This window comes from Centrocercus urophasianus, unplaced genomic scaffold (assembly GCF_019232065.1).
Source record: "Centrocercus urophasianus isolate 14NV4802_14NV808 unplaced genomic scaffold, USGS_Curo_1.0 seq_30, whole genome shotgun sequence".
Taxonomy (NCBI): domain Eukaryota; kingdom Metazoa; phylum Chordata; class Aves; order Galliformes; family Phasianidae; genus Centrocercus; species Centrocercus urophasianus.
In genome coordinates, this window is record NW_024884867.1 from 7225540 (window position 1) to 7242323 (window position 16784).

Genomic DNA, 16784 nt, shown 5'->3' on the forward strand with positions numbered 1-16784 from the left:
ATCTGAAGCCCAGTCTGACAGGTTGGGATAAACAGTTTGCAAACTACTTAATTTTAGAAAAGTACATTTGGGAATGGAAATTAACTTTCTATGCTTCTGTTACGTTCCCCTGTCTGAAACATTCTGTTTTAGGTAGTGGATCTAAATTGCTGTATTTTAATATACAAATGTTCACTAGATGTAATCTGTAAGTGACCAAGCTGGGGTCACAGCAGTTTATTTCCCTGAGATTCTGAGCGTTGGTTCCTGTGATTTATTGTTCAGTCTGGAAATACTCAACAGCGTAAGAACTGACCCAGAGTTCCCAGAATTTCATGCTTATTTAATTGATGGATATGCTTAAATATTTAATTTTAAGTTTATGCCCGGCATGGAGTGTGCAAGTGTGCTTGGCAAGGCTTTTAATTTTAGCTGTAGAACTCTCCAATACTTTCTAAAGCATGGATACCTCGTAATTAAGGAAGGAGAGATTTTGGTGTCAGGAAAGCTGGGAGGGAACGTTCTTGAGCCAAATCATGTCAAACTCCAAAGTGATTATAAAAGACCTACAGGCCTTATTCAGCAAACATCAGTGTTGCAGATATTTCTTCTTAGATCTTTCTCTGTGTTACTTTTCCATGAGAAAAAGTGTTTAGCTTAGGGAGCAGAAAACACAGAGTGATGTGATGGAGTGGGACTTAAATCCAAAATGTTGGCTTATCCCAAAAGCACTCTGCTTAAAGCAGCTGCATGTTGTTCTTTCTTAGAGTGAGTTGTCAGGTCTGCTTGTAAAAATGAAGCACGTGTTTTGCTTCTTCCATAAAGTACTGCTTTTGGACCAGGGAAAACAGGGGAGTAATATCAGTGGTTAGTAAATGTATACGTGTATAGATCTGTGGGCTTCAGTGGATGCTTTGGCTGTCAGCCTCTCCTAGCACATGGGAGGCAGTTTTGAGATAACCAAATGCAGCCCAGGCTTCATTCCGTTCTCTGCTGACATCATGCCCACGTTGTGGCTGTGCGTGAGGTTCAAGTCAGGACACAGCCTAAACCCAGGTCACCTGCAGCACACATTTGAGACCTTAAACTTAGCTCCATTTGTTTTTTGCTGATTCTCACAGCTTTTTCCTCTGGAATTGCTGAACTGTTACATAAAAATAGTGAAATGAATTCTGTTTTAATTGTGGCGATTCAATGGTGTATCTGGTATTTTATACTCTGAATAGAACTGATACTGCAAGGGGGCTTATTATAATCATAAGTAGTACTGAAAAATGCTTGAACATCAGGATAATACTGTAATCACTTTGACAAGGGAAATGTTTTAAGGCAAAGGAGAACTTGTGCTTTGGTGCTGTGCTGCATTTTCAGAACGCTGATTCCTGTATTACCCAGATGGAATCTGGTTAGGAAATGGGACTTCTGCTTCAATGGGTGGATGTCACCTACTCCTTTATCTCATCTAGCAGAAGTTAAAGCTTAGTTTCTTCTTTTTCCTAGTAGGTGCTTTTATAGGCTGATCACAAGAGCTTCAAAACCAGAAGGTGGTGTTGGTGTTATAAATGAACACACTGACTGAAAGCTGAAGTGAGGCAAAGTCAGGTTAGAAATGAGTGCAGCTTTGGAGGTGAGGTATCTGGCCACTGGCACAGCTCTTTACGTTCTGGTGCCCTCTTCAGAGAGAATGACATGTAGAAGTGTTATTCCTAACCAGTAAGAATTAAGATAGGAATAATTTATTTTACATAGTGCTTAATGCAGTATGCATTGTTTGTAAGTCAAAGCATCTGTTTGGACCTCAATGCATACTAGATCCAGAAAGCTGATTCTTCAGTTTTTTACTCTAGTCTTTCTGGTCATCACTGACAACAATGCAATATGGATATCTTTACGCATTAATTACTATTGTTTTAATGTCTACCTTTGGCAGTTCTGAGATTTGGATGAGTACACTTCTTCATGCACTGTTTAGTAAGTTCTGAAGACCATGTGGAAGAGAAGGCTACTCTGTGAGCATGACCTAACCTGTAGCTTGCATCATCAATGCCAAGAATTGATAGGTGGACAGTTGGACTGGATGATCTGGTAGGAATTTCCCAACCTTGGTGATTCTGTGAATGAATATATTTAGAAAATATGTTCTTCTGTCTTGGCAATTAAAGCAAACTCCATTTTGCAAGTATGGTTAAGACTGAAGAGACCACTGCTGTTTTAGTCTTCATCTTGTTGTGAAGCAATCCATCTTACAGTTCTTGAGCAAGTTGCACTTAGTGGATTTCATAGGCATTCCTCATTTTGATAACTTCACACTTGACCTTGTGTGAAAGACTGGATGGACTTAATCTTCCTGTTTTGAAGAGCTCCTGAATTTTCATAGTGTTTTTATTACGCTCTGTGTAGGAAGCATTAAGTACTTTGTACTTTCATAAGGCTGGACAGGAATGCTATCAAAGTAAGAGGAAAAATGGATACAGAGGGAACGTATTGAAGAATGCATTTTAGAAGTAAAGGGGAGGGTGAGGGTGACAGTTCTGTACTTCTTTCTCTCCGTCTGGTGTGCTGTGGGAAGTGATCAGGATGTTTTGAGTCACTTTCAAGAACGTATTGTAAAATTTGCATTAACCAAGAGGTAGCAACACTTTTTTAATAAGTCTAAATCAGTAAACTGCTTCCTGGTGTTCAGTGTTGGAGGGATCAGAGGCAGTCAGCAGAGCTGATAGCAGTTTGAAGTACTCACCTCAAGTGGCAGTTGTGTTCTGAAGACGTTAGGATCTGCCTTTGGGGTTATGTGTTTGTTCTGGAATATGGCTGATCCTGCTTTCTGAGCTTCCAGTCGCCCACGATTCAGGACATGTAGAAGAGCCCTTGAGACTTGGGAGATGCATGATCTTCTGGCTGGACTTCTGATAATGTAGCAGGGTCTGAAATGCAAATAGCTTTAGTTCTTTCCCTCCAGCTTCACAAGTCATGCTGGGCAGCCTGGGCGCTGAGCTGCCTTTTGAGGCCCTTTTTTCAGAGAGCTGCAGTCATTCCTGCAATTGGACACCTGCTTTACTTGAAGTATGCCCAACTGCCAGGTGGAGTTACAGCAGGCTTCGAGTTGAGTGTCTGTGTAAATGATTGTATGTGTGGAGTGGAAGTTGACCCGTAGTGCTGCCACAGCACTGGGAGGAGTGAGATAAGAGGTGGGGAGCTTTGAACTCGGGAGGAAAGGCCAAGGCATAAGGTGTAATCAGTTGGGATCTTGGTGAGGAAATGTTTCATCTCCTTGTAAGCACCTAGCAGAACTCAGTGATTTCAGATGTTAAACTGGCCATGTTTTGAGTGAAGTTGTGTCAATTGTTTCAAATAATTGACATAACTTTGTTTATATCACAACTAAACGTGACTTCAGTTTCTGTCAAGGGTAGAAACTGTAAATTGTGTGCTTCAACATAGACTTGCACAGTTAAGTGGGTTTTTTTTTTTTAACACACTTCTCCTCTTGCATTTCTTTGTAAGCAGAAGCTCAATATTAATGCTGGAGCAGTATTCTGTGCAGGAACAAAAAGGATTCTGTGAATAAAACCAGTGATTTGAAACAAACCCTGCTCCGACTCTTCCAGCAGCAGTGCTTTTTATAGCTGTAGGGGCTGTGTTCTCAGTTGCTAAGTATTTGGCTAAACCATGCTTCAACAATATGCATCCGGATGATTTTGGAAGCAGCTTGCTTGATTCTCTGGAGCTGCTGTAGAAATCAAGGGACTGTTTTGGATTCATTTTTTTTTTAAACAATTGATGAAATTCCTTCTGCAACTGGCTTGAGCTTTTAGACTTAATGCTGTGAGCTGGTAGTTTTGTTATACCCAGACTGTGGTAGCTCTTCATTAAACAACACAAATACATTTCTCCCGATTTCTTGTTGTCTTTCAAATTACAGCTTTGGGTAATACCTCTGACCCTGTGCTCTAAAATATAACTGAGCAACAAAACAAACAGCATGAAAACAACAGGAGATGAATTTCTGTGTTCAAGTATGTGGAAAACAGCCGCCTGCTTATAGATGCAATCTGCAACAAACTGCTCACAAAAAACTTCCTGTGGGTTCCTATCTACTGCAGGATAATTTTCTGTATAGTTTCTCTTATGCTCATAACAGAGTGTTCAAGTTGGTACGTGGCTCAGAGCGGTAGCTAATATTTTGCAGAGAGCTTCTCAGAATAGTTCCATCATTGATCCTGATGTAAAGCTTTCCTGCCTATTGGAAATACCTGGAATGTTTTACTACCACCTTCTAAATGGAGATGGTAGGGGAATGTCTGCTCTTAAGCTGCTGAGGTAAACAGTGCTGATGATCGAGGCGGCCGATGATGCTGAGGAGTAGCTTTCATTGAAATATCACTGCTTGAATATTGGTAGGAGTGCAAAAAAATGTGTACCCGGGCTGATGGGCATTGCATCCCATTGCACTGAGGTCTCAGCCTGTTGTTCAGTGATAGCTGAAAGGCAGCTGCCATTACATGTCTGCATATAAACCTCCTCATGACATCAGGAGAGTCTATTGAATGCTTTGGCCATTTTTGGCTGAGGTCACTGTTTGTCTAATGCTATTTTCTCTTGCTGCTCAAGGGCATGGTGGCTTAAATTAGTTTTCACATGCTATAATGATACAAAAAGACAATTTGTGTCTATTTATGGGATCCCTTCATATACACATGCTCACCCAAGGACATGTCTCGCTCCTCAAGCAGAGCTATTCCATCTTTGCTGCTTTTACTGATTTGGGGGCTTTTTTGACCTTAGGAAAAGTCACGTGCTGCAAGTTTACTTAATGTTCAAAGCAGCACTTAATCCTCTTCAGCATTTTGTTCCTTAGCTTTCCTGTCTGAGCAAGTGTATGCTGCAAGGCTGTAACACCACTGCTGCCTTCTCATGGCATTATTTGTTAATGTTCATTATTGCTGTCAGTTGCATAAGCAGTTCCTGCAGGAATTGCAGCTTGGTTTAATTTTACTGCAGGGACGCAGAGTCTATTTACTGAGAAAATCGTCTCTCATTAGCTAGTGTGAAGTGTTCTCCCCCCTGTCATTGTGCATTGTTTTATAATAATAATAATAAAAATAATTTAACACTTTAATTGTGCTGGTAAATTATGTTAGGGGTATGTTTGACTGTGTATCTATTAGAACTAAATAGCACCGCTTTAGTTCTTCCACTTCTCTTAAAAACCAGGAAAAACAGGATGAGAGAAGGTAGAACGGTGGAAGAATCAGTTCTGGGATGCTGAAGATGTGGGAGCAGAACTCTGCCTCTGGAGGAGTGTGCTGTTACCTCCTGCACCACGTGCTGCCTTGCTGTCTCAAGTGCTGCAGGAGCTGCAGGAGGGGTCTTTTGTGCCCTTTGTTTAATTGTAGGCTGTTGTGCTCCACAAAACAGAAACATCTAACGAATAAACACAGCACAGAGTTCTGCCAAATTTTGCAGGGCTTTGGTCTGGGGTGTATTTAATACAGCTGTACTACTTAAGGTTGGTGTGTGATCTGAATTTAGCTTCTAACTCGAACAAGTCTGGCAGTATTTGAAGTATAACACAGAAGAAGCAGATCTGCAGAAACAGTGTCCAAATAAACAAACATGGGTCGTGTTCTGATCTGTGGAGAATAGAAAACTGACTTTGTGTAAAGAAAACAACTTGTTAGGTCAGCCTTCCTGAGAAGGGGACTTGATTCTTACCTTAGCATTAAATCTGGTTATTATTTAATTGTATTCTGAAATTGATGTCTTGCAAGGATGTTCTCCCTCTGCTGTCATGTTATGGTCATGTGATGAGAGAACCAGTAGTGATTTATGGAATGCTTTGTTGAAATTAAGTAGAGGTAGAGATTTTGAAGACAAATTTAATTTGCCAAAGTATATTGGCAACTCGTAAAAGTAGGGTATTACAAGCCACAGAAGCAATAAGCAGCTGGTAGTAACCGTGGTCATTGGAGCAGTTACTGCAAAATCACCTTCCTGGCTGATAGAGCTAATCTACATTTGGTTAGAAATCTCTCAAATAACTGAATTGGAACTTTGCCTTACTCATTTCTTTGCAGTTGGAGACAAGGTTCCTGCTGATATAAGAATCACTTCTATCAAATCTACAACTCTAAGGGTAGATCAGTCCATTCTCACAGGTATGAGTTGTGACTTTTGGATTATTATGCATACATTGGAAGTGCCTTTTAACTGCTTCAGAATATGTGACAGACCAGTCTGTAGCTATACCAGTACTATATTTAAGTGCAGCGAATTTCTAACGTAGTTAGTTAAATCTTAGTGGTTGAATATGTTGACTTTGTCATTCGTGTTCACCTTACTGAGATGAATATTCTTCCTGAGACTTGTAGTGCTTTCTTTAGTCAAGAGATAATGGAAACCTGGGGGGTGGGGAGGGAATAATTTCTATTCAAGTTTGTGTTCTACATTGAATGCCTTGCTGCTCTTACTAAATGTCTTCTCTAACACGTGTTTTCTTGCACAAGAGAGTGTAACATTTAAAATACAGGCAGTTTTTAAACTACTGTTTCTAAAGCCTTATTTGATGAAATGCTGTGCACGCATGTTCATGTGTTTTCTGATGCAGGCTGAAATGCAGGAGCTATATTTAGAGCACTTTTCAGATTACTTGAAAACAAAACAAAGTAGCAGTACTACTGAATATAGGAAAGAAGCTAGGAATCAATCAGCCAGGCATGCTAGTGCAGCCTTCTCTCAGCTGGAACATGAAGATCTGTCTGCCAGTTTTGGTAACATAAATAGTAAATGTCAACTAGCCGTGAATTTTCAAGCAGTACATTATTCATCACAAAACAATATTCTTGATCTGTCTTGAAACAGGCTGCACATTTTCTTACTATGGATCTTGACTAGTGTAACAGTGATCAAGCTTGCTTATATTTAGCATAAGTATGGAGTGCCTGCATTTTCTTACAAAAAAGTAGTGCATCAGTCACTGAGTTTCCACCCTTCTGAAATCTGATGGGTAGTAATTGGCATCTGCTTTTACTGAAAAGAAACCTTTTTTTTTTTTCTTTTACTGTATGCCATGTGCATGAGAAATGATGCACTGGAGGCGTTAATGGAAGAGGTTTCTGAAGACTTGCATCTAAAGGAAGTGACTGAGATGCATCTGTTGTTGAAAAAATAAGAATAAAAATCTTAAAGTCTGGCAATGAATACATAACTACTATTGTAATTATTTAAATGAGAACATAACTCAATACAAAGAGAACAGAAAAGCTTGTGGCTGTGTGAGAAGCACACAGAACAACGCTGAAGTAGAAACTTGTTTGTGAAGTAAGGATGAGAGGTCATCCTTCATGCAGTGGTTCCTGCTGCTTTAAAGTGCTGAGTGAATCATCTGCTGCTTATGTCCCTTGTGAGGGATACGATATGTGCTTTGTTGAGCCTAAACATATAAAATGTTTACTTACATCCTATCTAATTTTCATTAAAATACAGTTGTTAATCATTTCCTGTTTCACTTAAGCAGTCCATATCATTAGAAGAAAGCAGTTGGACATTGTAAGAATGTTTATATTGACTTTTGATTCCTTACAGTTTAAATGGTATATGTGTAATCTCTTAAGACTGTTGCCTTCCCTTTAGGTGAATCTGTGTCTGTTATTAAGCACACTGATCCTGTCCCAGATCCTCGTGCTGTAAACCAAGACAAGAAGAACATGCTTTTTTCTGTAAGTTTTCTGTGCAAGTTTAAAACGTAGTAGAAGTAATACTGAAGGTGGTAAACTAAAGCAAAGAGAACTCAAAGTGTGCACCTAAAGGCTGTGGGACTCCTTGCTCTGTTCTCTGTGCACATCTGTATGCACGTCTCCATGCGCATCAAACTGAATGAAATAAAGATTAGAAGTGGCTTCTAATAAAAGCTGTCCTTAGGGAGGGTTGTTGAGGCCAGTTTATATGAGGAAAGTAACTTTTGTCCTTTACTAGAAATATACTGAAGGACATACACTTTAAGGGGCTCCTAAACTACTTTTATAAAGTACCTGTTCTTAAGAGTGATAATAATGCTCACCTAAACTATGCTGTTGTGTAGCTGAAGTTGAGAACTAGCTTGCTTATTAGGGAAAGAAACTGTTGATTGAAATTTGTTCCGAGGAAGTGGTTGAATGCCTTTCAGATATTGAAATAACAATTCTTATTGTTGATGAACTCCTTGCAGAAAGCCAAACTGTTCTTACTCATCTTAAATGTTCACACACAGGGTCCCACAGAACACATGTATTACAGTAAATAACATTATTAGGATTGTGTTTTGCCAGATTAAAACAAACAAAAGCTCTTAAGATGCCAGTACTTACCAGCAGATGGATTTGTTTACACTACTTATAATAGATCAATGTTTGTTCATATTGACCCTAATTTTTTTAAATAGAAATCCTACACTGGAGTTTTCTTTTGTGTATACTGGGGGAATGTCATTCTTCCTGCTCCCCTCTTTCACAACTGAACTGAAACACAGCCTCTCTAGTCTGCCCTTGTAAACATTGCTGTTTGCCATTTGACTGCAAGCTTTTCTTCTCTTTCGTTTATGTCAGGGTACCAACATTGCTGCTGGTAAAGCTATGGGAGTGGTAATTGCAACAGGAGTCAACACCGAGATTGGCAAGATTCGTGATGAGATGGTGGCTACTGAACAAGAGAGAACCCCACTCCAACAAAAGCTGGATGAGTTTGGAGAGCAGCTGTCTAAAGTCATCTCACTGATCTGCATCGCTGTTTGGATAATAAACATCGGTCACTTCAATGATCCGGTTCATGGTGGCTCCTGGATTCGAGGTGCTATCTATTACTTTAAGATTGCTGTTGCTCTTGCTGTTGCTGCTATTCCTGAGGGCCTGCCTGCTGTTATTACCACCTGCTTGGCTCTTGGAACCCGCAGAATGGCCAAGAAGAATGCAATTGTTAGAAGCCTTCCCTCCGTGGAAACCTTGGGTTGTACCTCAGTTATTTGTTCTGACAAGACTGGTACTCTGACCACCAATCAGATGTCAGTCTGCAGGGTACGTTGAAATGACTCGCTCATTTTTTCTCTTCAGCTACTCTGAATAGTCAGCATTACTTGAATTCTTCTGATGGTGAGGTCTTTGGTTCTCATATCATCAAAATCTGCTTTTATTTTCCTAAGATAAGCTTCTACGTTGATGTCAGATTTCCAGTGTAGAGGACTGAAGGCTTTTATTTCCTTCCCTTACTTAGTCATGGCCAAAAATAGCTGCACCCCCATTTGGTGTAAGGGACAGTTGTTTACAAGCAGCTTTCCATTGGCTGGCTGTAAGCAGTTCAGTCTCCTGGTGATGATTTACTCTAGTTTGTCCTGTTTCAGAAAGATGGGGTGGGGTATGTTGTAAGCATAAATAACATTTATCTATGTACGAAGATGTCAAGAAAAAGCGAAAGCCTTGCTGGCAGTAACTTGGATAGTCTGAGGTATTTTCACTACTGAACGTTCCCACCTTCCTTTGGTTACCTTCTCTAGCCACTATTGCTCTGATGTGCTTTGTTTCTCAACATGCAGTGTTGTCTGGTTAATCTTGGCACTGCAAGTGATGCCATCATCTGCATTGCCATGGTCATATTCAGTGTATGGCATGTTTTTATGTTAGCATAATGCTGGTGTGCCCACTTCCCTTTCTCCCAAGTATTCCTTCTTGTGCCGATTAGTTCAGGGTTTTTGTAGCTTTTGTAGCTACTCACTTCATGACATGCATGTTCTGTTCCCATTTTCTGTGTATCCCACATACTTGATACTCTTCACAGGAATTTTATGGAGGAAACACTGTTCTTTTAATAATTGTGGATGTTCAGCAACATAGCAACTGGTATCAAATGTTTGGTCAGGGTTATTACATGGGGTTAGAATTCCAAATGCATAAACATTGAGCGTTACAGACTGGTGTCTTTGGCAAGTCTGAATTTATTCTCATGTGATTGTTGGCTTCTTCTTTTTAACTGGCAGTTGACTTGTTCTACTTGCTTAAGTATTTTAGTATTTATACCTAGGAAACACAAAGCAGCTGCTCATCAGTATTCCAGAGGAGGTTACTTGCAGTAGAGTTGCATAACTGCCCTAGTCTTTGCGGAGGTTTTTTTATCACCAAATGAATGCTGCCAAAAAGGAAGATGCCAAAAGCAGAAGGCTTCATGGTAAACTCATCAGTTACGATCCTTCAGATGTGTTTACTTAAAAGCTGCAAATGCTCCTTACATTCGGGGGGCTGAATACTCCAGTTCTTGTGCCTTGCTACTTGTTGGATCCTCGTTATTCTGTAGCTGTCTCAAGTTGAACTTAATTGTGAAGTTTTGCAAAACATGGCCAAATCCCAGTAACCTGTAGACAGTACGTGGATTCATGGTTTCTCTTGAAGCAGTTGGCTTGTCTAAGTTGTGAAGAAGAATTTTGACAGTAGTAACTCACTTTGCAGTTTTGTTTTTCGTGATATTAAATAATATCCTAAATACTTCAGTCAGAAGGGAAAGGAGAAGATTTGAGGTCTTGTTTTCATGTCCTGACCTGTCCTGTCAGGCAGGAATGCAGTTATTCTGCCTTGTGGCCTCTTAAATCATCAGCTTATTGGGTTTTTGGTTTTTAAAATGACTTGAAAGAGTGTGAGGACTCCAGACATTGATGAAGACCACGTGTGCATCAGCTAAATGTTAAGCTGTGTTTTGCAAAAATGCATCCCTAAAAAATAAGGCAAGGTAACGAGGGCAAAGCGAGATGGTGCTCAAGTATGGTTTGGCAAAATGGCTCATACCAAAAAGCCAGTAAGAAACTGTATGGAGGTGTATTTTATCTCTGCTGCCACTCCAGCTAGACCTGGTAGAGTACCAGCATGTTTTTATCTTCGCTTGCCCAGGTTTGAGTCTGCCTGCAGCTCAGAGTACGGATGCATCCTTTCAATCAGTAGTATTCATTTGAAGATAACTTCTTCCTGTGCTCCTGGGCACTCGAGCTGTCTGAATGTTTCACTTCTATCAGTGCACTGGGTATTAAAGGACTTAGCAAGAACCAGGATGGAAAATGCTTTCAGTGGTATTAAGGGAAACTCACTGTATTTCAGCTCTTGGCTTCTACCTCTGAAAGCTTCTGCTATCTGTAGATGCTTTGTGTTTTTGCTGTGGCAAGAATTTCCAAGCTGTCCTGCGCTGCTTTTGACTGGAACTCTTTTAAACGTATGTGTAAGAATTAACTCGCAAGTTTGAGGCCTAGGAGGCATGGCCAGGATGATGAGCTTAATTATCAGTCGATACTGAGTGTACACAGCATCTGGTTTTCAACTTTTTGGTCTCCTTGTGCCTCCATTCACTTCTCAAATGCGATCCGTTAGGCAGAAGTGCTGATCTCTGTGCATTAGGGATAGGGATGTTCACATATGCGTAGGATCTAAGTCTGGTTTTGTCTAGTTTGCATATTGAACACAGAGTTGTTTCTTGTACCTGCTTGCTTCAGGCCTTTTTAAATCTTGTGTATTAATGACTGCTGAAAGGCAATAATGCCTCTTACTCTAATTGCAGATGTTTATCCTGGACAAAGTGGAAGGAGATAGCTGTTCTCTGAATGAATTTACTGTAACTGGTTCGACATACGCTCCTATGGGAGAAGTGTAAGTGTTGCTGAAGTTAAATATTTGTCTGTTTATTCATTGGCTATTGCTTTAGACTTGGAAAGTTGAGGCATAGTATATTTGTTAATACATGGAAGCTCAAGCAGTGAGAATGCCTGCTGAAGGGTTGGGGAAACATAATTAGCAGTAAGATGCAGCTAAATTCTAGGAAAGTGAACCTTCATGAAACTTTTATATACTCCAATATTGCAGCTTTCCATTTCTAAGAAGGAGTTAGGGATAGACTGAGACAACTTTGAGGGTCCTTAGGGTTCTGCTTTTGGAAGGCAGGCCTCTCCATTGGTTCTTACTGCTCCTTTTGTTTGGCCAGTCTGTAATGTTTTTAATTTTATCACCTCAGTTTAACAGAATTCTACTATGTGTGAAGTGGAATTGGATTCAGTTATTTTTAAGCATCTCAAGCTTGTGGAATTTCAGATGCAGGCCTCTGACTTGGTGCAGTCTTCACCAATCTCAGTAGCAATTATCTCTCTTTAATTTTCATAGCAGTTAAGACCGTAATGTTCTCAGCAGCTGGAAATCTTAATTCCCCAAATCTTTTTTTGTTTCAAAGCTAATTGCTGTCAAAAGCTTATGCTGTCATTTCAGTAGACAGAATTAGACAAGGTGACATTCTAGATCTTGTAAGACATCTAGCTGTTGTGCTTTAACTGGTCTCTCAAAAACTGTGGGTAAGTAAAATAATACAATTCATTGAGGTGGCAGATGCTGATTACAAGAAGACATTGGTGTATGTTAATGTTCTGTTTTCAATTGCTGGGACTGGGGCTGTGGACAAGGACGTTAAGAGCATTGCATTCGTGTACTTAAAGAACACCCTGTGAAAGGGAAATTCACCACCATGAGTTGTTTTTTGGCATGGGATAGTGAGTAGCTGGGTTCTCAAACCAAGTAAAAGAGTTAAGAGCTTGAAGGTACTGAATTCTCCTTGTGGCTGTAGGATTGGATGCAAAATGGGACTTTAAAGGCCAAAATGGTTTTGAAAATGCATTTTGTTTGTAGGCTGTATTATGCAATGCTGAAATTCATTTGCAGTACTACAAGAGGCTGAACAAAAGCTTACATAATCAGATGTCATAGGCAATGTTAAGCTCTCTTAGGGGGTAGTCATCCACTTTTTTCTATTATCAGACACTTTTCTTCTCCTTGAGGGTTTCAATGAGAGGTGTTGCATGAGAGCTGTGGCTTGCTGGTTTTGTTAGTAGAAAAAATAACAGCACTGGATTCTTTTGTAGAGTAAGCATAAAAGAACCATAAGTGTGCTGTTGTTTGAGGAAACAAATTCATTTATTATCCATCTCTTTCTAAATGTGAAAGCAGAGAAGTTGCTTTTTTTTAATTTGTGATCCCTAAGTGGTGTATTAGTTTGGGATGTTCAGCAGAACTTTCTGGTGGGATTTGTATTGTGAAATGACTTAGCTTTTCATTGGTTTAGAAGATTCAATGAGCACAGATTAATTTTTAAGAAATGACAAAGTATGAATGTACTTCAATGCTTGCCCAGTTGGTGCATAGCAGTAAATATGCAGAATCTGCAGTAATGCTAAGGAAAGTAAGGTCCTAATGTATCCAGCTACATCCTTCTCCTTGGAACTCCCCTCCAAGTCATGTGTGCTCAAATACTGATTCCATATTCTGCTATCACCAAGCTTTTTGTGTGTCTCGTTGCTGAATGACGGCCCCCAGCGGAAGTTAGGTTTTGCAGTTCAGGTAGTAATTCCATCAGTAATCATGTTCTGTGATGTCTGGTCTAAAATTCAGATTTTGCAGATCAAATGTGCTTTTCTATGGTATTTCTATTGATACCATGTTCTCCTGAAGGGTATTTGGATTCCCTGGTCAGCTCTATAGTTCCGAGTCCTTAGTTACTAAGCATAGTACTAAATGACAATACAGTGAGGGCTTAAAGAGGGGGAAAAAGAATGAAATGCTGCTGCTAAATAACAAACACAATTTCCTACTTTTTTTTTCCTTTGGAAAGGCATAAAGATGACAAACTTATTAAATGCAGTCAATATGATGGCCTTGTGGAACTGGCAACGATCTGTGCGCTCTGTAATGATTCCTCCTTGGATTACAATGAGGTAAGTACATATCCTGGGACAGGGGAGAGTGAGAATGAGGATAGGTGTTTGTTCTCATCTGTCTGTGTAATGCCTTTCAGTGGTAAATCCCCTTCTATTCAAGGAATGGTATTTAGGCCCTCTTAAGTATTAATTCAGGGAATGGCTTGTTCGTTGAACACTGGGAAAGCTTAAGCCAGGCAGTAAGCATAATCTGGAACTTGGAGCTCCCTTGTTATGTATGGTGCTCTGCCACTTCGTTGCTTTACCTCACCTCCTCAAGGTTGCTATGTAATGACTTAAACGCTTAATAAAATACTAACATCCTTCTCAGCTCGTATTAAGAGGAAAATCTGGAAATATTCTACAAATTACACTTCAGGGTTGCTTTTTAAACATAGTTCTGTTTGTTTTGTAAGCTATAGTAAGGTTGGTTTTTTTCCCAGCTGTGAAACTTAAATTTTGTCTCTGGTAGATTCTGATTGAGGCTTAAAATCTCTTGTGTTTTTGTTTGCTCTGTGTTATCTAAAGGCTAAGGGAGTATATGAAAAAGTTGGGGAAGCCACAGAAACAGCACTTACCTGTCTGGTTGAAAAGATGAATGTATTTGACACAGACCTGAAAGGACTTTCTCGAATTGAACGTGCAAATGCTTGCAACTCGGTCAGTACCCATATCTGGAATTCACCAGGGAGTGAGTTTTGTAATATGTATTGCCTAAATGTATTGCTATGCTGCTCTTTTTACAAGGTGATAAAACAACTTATGAAGAAGGAATTCACTCTGGAATTCTCAAGAGACAGAAAATCGATGTCTGTCTATTGCACACCCAACAAACCGAGCCGCACGTCCATGAGCAAGATGTTTGTTAAGGTGGGTTTGTGCTGGACAAGTGCAGCTGGAGGGTGGCTGCAAAGGTGACATAACACTAAACGTTGTGACAGAAAACATTTCAGCTTGAAAATGGAGAAACTTCAGTAATTTGAGCAAATGTTGTGGTGGATTTATTAAACTAAGGCTTTCTTTCCTTGTTTTGCCTCTGCAAGGGTGCTCCTGAAGGTGTAATCGATAGATGTACACACGTCCGTGTTGGAAATGCTAAGATACCATTATCCTCAGGGATCAAGCAGAAAATAATGTCTGTTATTAGAGAGTGGGGAACTGGTAGAGACACACTGCGTTGTTTGGCTCTGGCAACCCATGACAATCCTCCTAGGAAAGAAGAAATGAATCTTGAGGACTCCTCAAACTTCATTAACTATGAGGTAAGTTTCAGTAAAGGACTGTTTATAACACTTCTCCCTCTCCTAAAGTGGGGAATGGTGACTCTTTGTTTTATTGTTTCTTGAGGAAGTTATGGCTGAGATTTTTGTCTTACGAGATGTTTTTGATGCCAGACAATGGTTAGCCACATCTGTGGAGGAAATTGTCAGTTTGAGAGAAGACTATATGTGGCTCTGAAGAAATTCAGAGGATAAAATTCAGAAATATTCCATGGTTTATGATAATTGCCTCCACCTCCTAATTTGTTCCCCTAGCTTATTTGAGGTTTAAATGAAAAAACACTTGGTTCTTGGTTGCTGGTTGTATGTGCTGCTGCCAAGCTACAAATGTAAGAAACCAGCTATGCTGCCACCTGCAAGTTGTGCTGTTTTGCATGTACACATACAGTTCTTAAGGTTGTAGCACTGTAAACTAATTGCAGAGGCTGAGTCTGGAAAAGTCTTCTAAGAACCACGTTGTGGTTTCAGCTTTAAAGTTTCTGAGTTTGACACTGCTCAACTGCAAAAGGCCCCTTTGGGGATTTTGTGGGGGAACCGAACTGCCATTTTGTGCTCTGAGGATCAGGTTTACTTCCCCTCCTCCATACTGTCAGCTGCAAAAGCTCTGTTATTACCCTGGCTACTGTAATTTTCCAATGGAACCTGCATCTGGGACTTGGAGTGGGTGGGTGGCAGGGGAATGACAGCAGTTGCATGAGTTTTGTCTTGGGCACTGTGCTCTTGAACCGATAACAAGAAAGACTTGACTGTTTGCAAGTGGAATCTGCATGATTGACAATTAGATCGTGCTCTAGATAACTAAAAGAGCATATTTGAAGCAAGATTTGGAACTACAGATTGTCATTGCAGTGTGTGGTTGTACTTCAGGAATTAACTGTGTCTTTTTTTAGACCCCTCATGCAGCATTGTGATTCCAAAAACATCAACTGCTACATTACCTTCTCTTATTAATCTGCTTGTCGATGTGACCTTTCAGTTCTTCTCCCACTGTTTGGATTCATTGTCAGTGCTAAAGTGCTGTGAAAATTTAGTAGGGTGAAGCAGAACCTCTCAGAAGTGACTTGGAAGGACTTTGGTGGTTACATCACATGTAATACACTGGCTTTTACTAAATGTCAGGATGATATAGGCTTCAGTGTGTGATTGTTCAGTGTAAAATCACAGGGTATGGTGGACTGGGAGCAAACACTGAGGTCACTGTGCTGAGATGTTACTCCCATGCTGAACAGACGTGATTATTTTGGTAATGTCAGATGAAAAGTCTACAGGATTTTGTGCTGAAACTCAGTGGTGTGTTGTTTCAGACCAATCTGACCTTTGTGGGCTGCGTGGGAATGCTGGATCCCCCAAGAATTGAAGTAGCTTCCTCTATAAAGCTGTGTAAGCAAGCTGGCATTAGAGTGATTATGATAACCGGGGACAATAAAGGCACAGCAGTGGCCATTTGCCGACGCATCGGCATCTTTGTGGAAGATGAAGATGTTTCTACCAAAGCTTTCACCGGCCGTGAATTCGACGAGCTCTCACTCGCTGCCCAGAGAGATGCTTGCCACCATGCGCGCTGCTTTGCCCGCGTGGAGCCTTCTCACAAGTCAAAAATTGTTGAGTTCCTTCAGTCTTTTGACGAGATTACAGCTATGGTGAGTAATGGCACTTTTCACGTGGTTTGAAAGGCAGTGCTGTTCTTAAACCCAGATTTCACCATGGCAAACTCGTGCCTCCTTCTGAGATTCTGCTTTTTCCTGAATTCTGTCTCAGAATGGTTCTGCCCTTAAGTGATGTTTAGAGAT

General features: G+C 40.3%; 1 protein-coding gene across 1 annotated transcript in view; it reads left to right on the forward strand.

Moving 5' to 3' along the window:
* ATP2A2 (ATPase sarcoplasmic/endoplasmic reticulum Ca2+ transporting 2) overlaps nt 1-16784 on the forward strand; it is a 39479-nt gene that overhangs the window by 14667 nt on the left and 8028 nt on the right. The window contains exons 6-14 of the mRNA XM_042829115.1: nt 6054-6134; nt 7609-7694; nt 8559-9023; nt 11539-11627; nt 13630-13732; nt 14243-14374; nt 14462-14584; nt 14758-14976; nt 16299-16634. Coding sequence (XP_042685049.1) covers nt 6054-6134; nt 7609-7694; nt 8559-9023; nt 11539-11627; nt 13630-13732; nt 14243-14374; nt 14462-14584; nt 14758-14976; nt 16299-16634 — 1634 coding nt within the window. The remainder of the gene's footprint in view (nt 1-6053; nt 6135-7608; nt 7695-8558; nt 9024-11538; nt 11628-13629; nt 13733-14242; nt 14375-14461; nt 14585-14757; nt 14977-16298; nt 16635-16784) is intronic.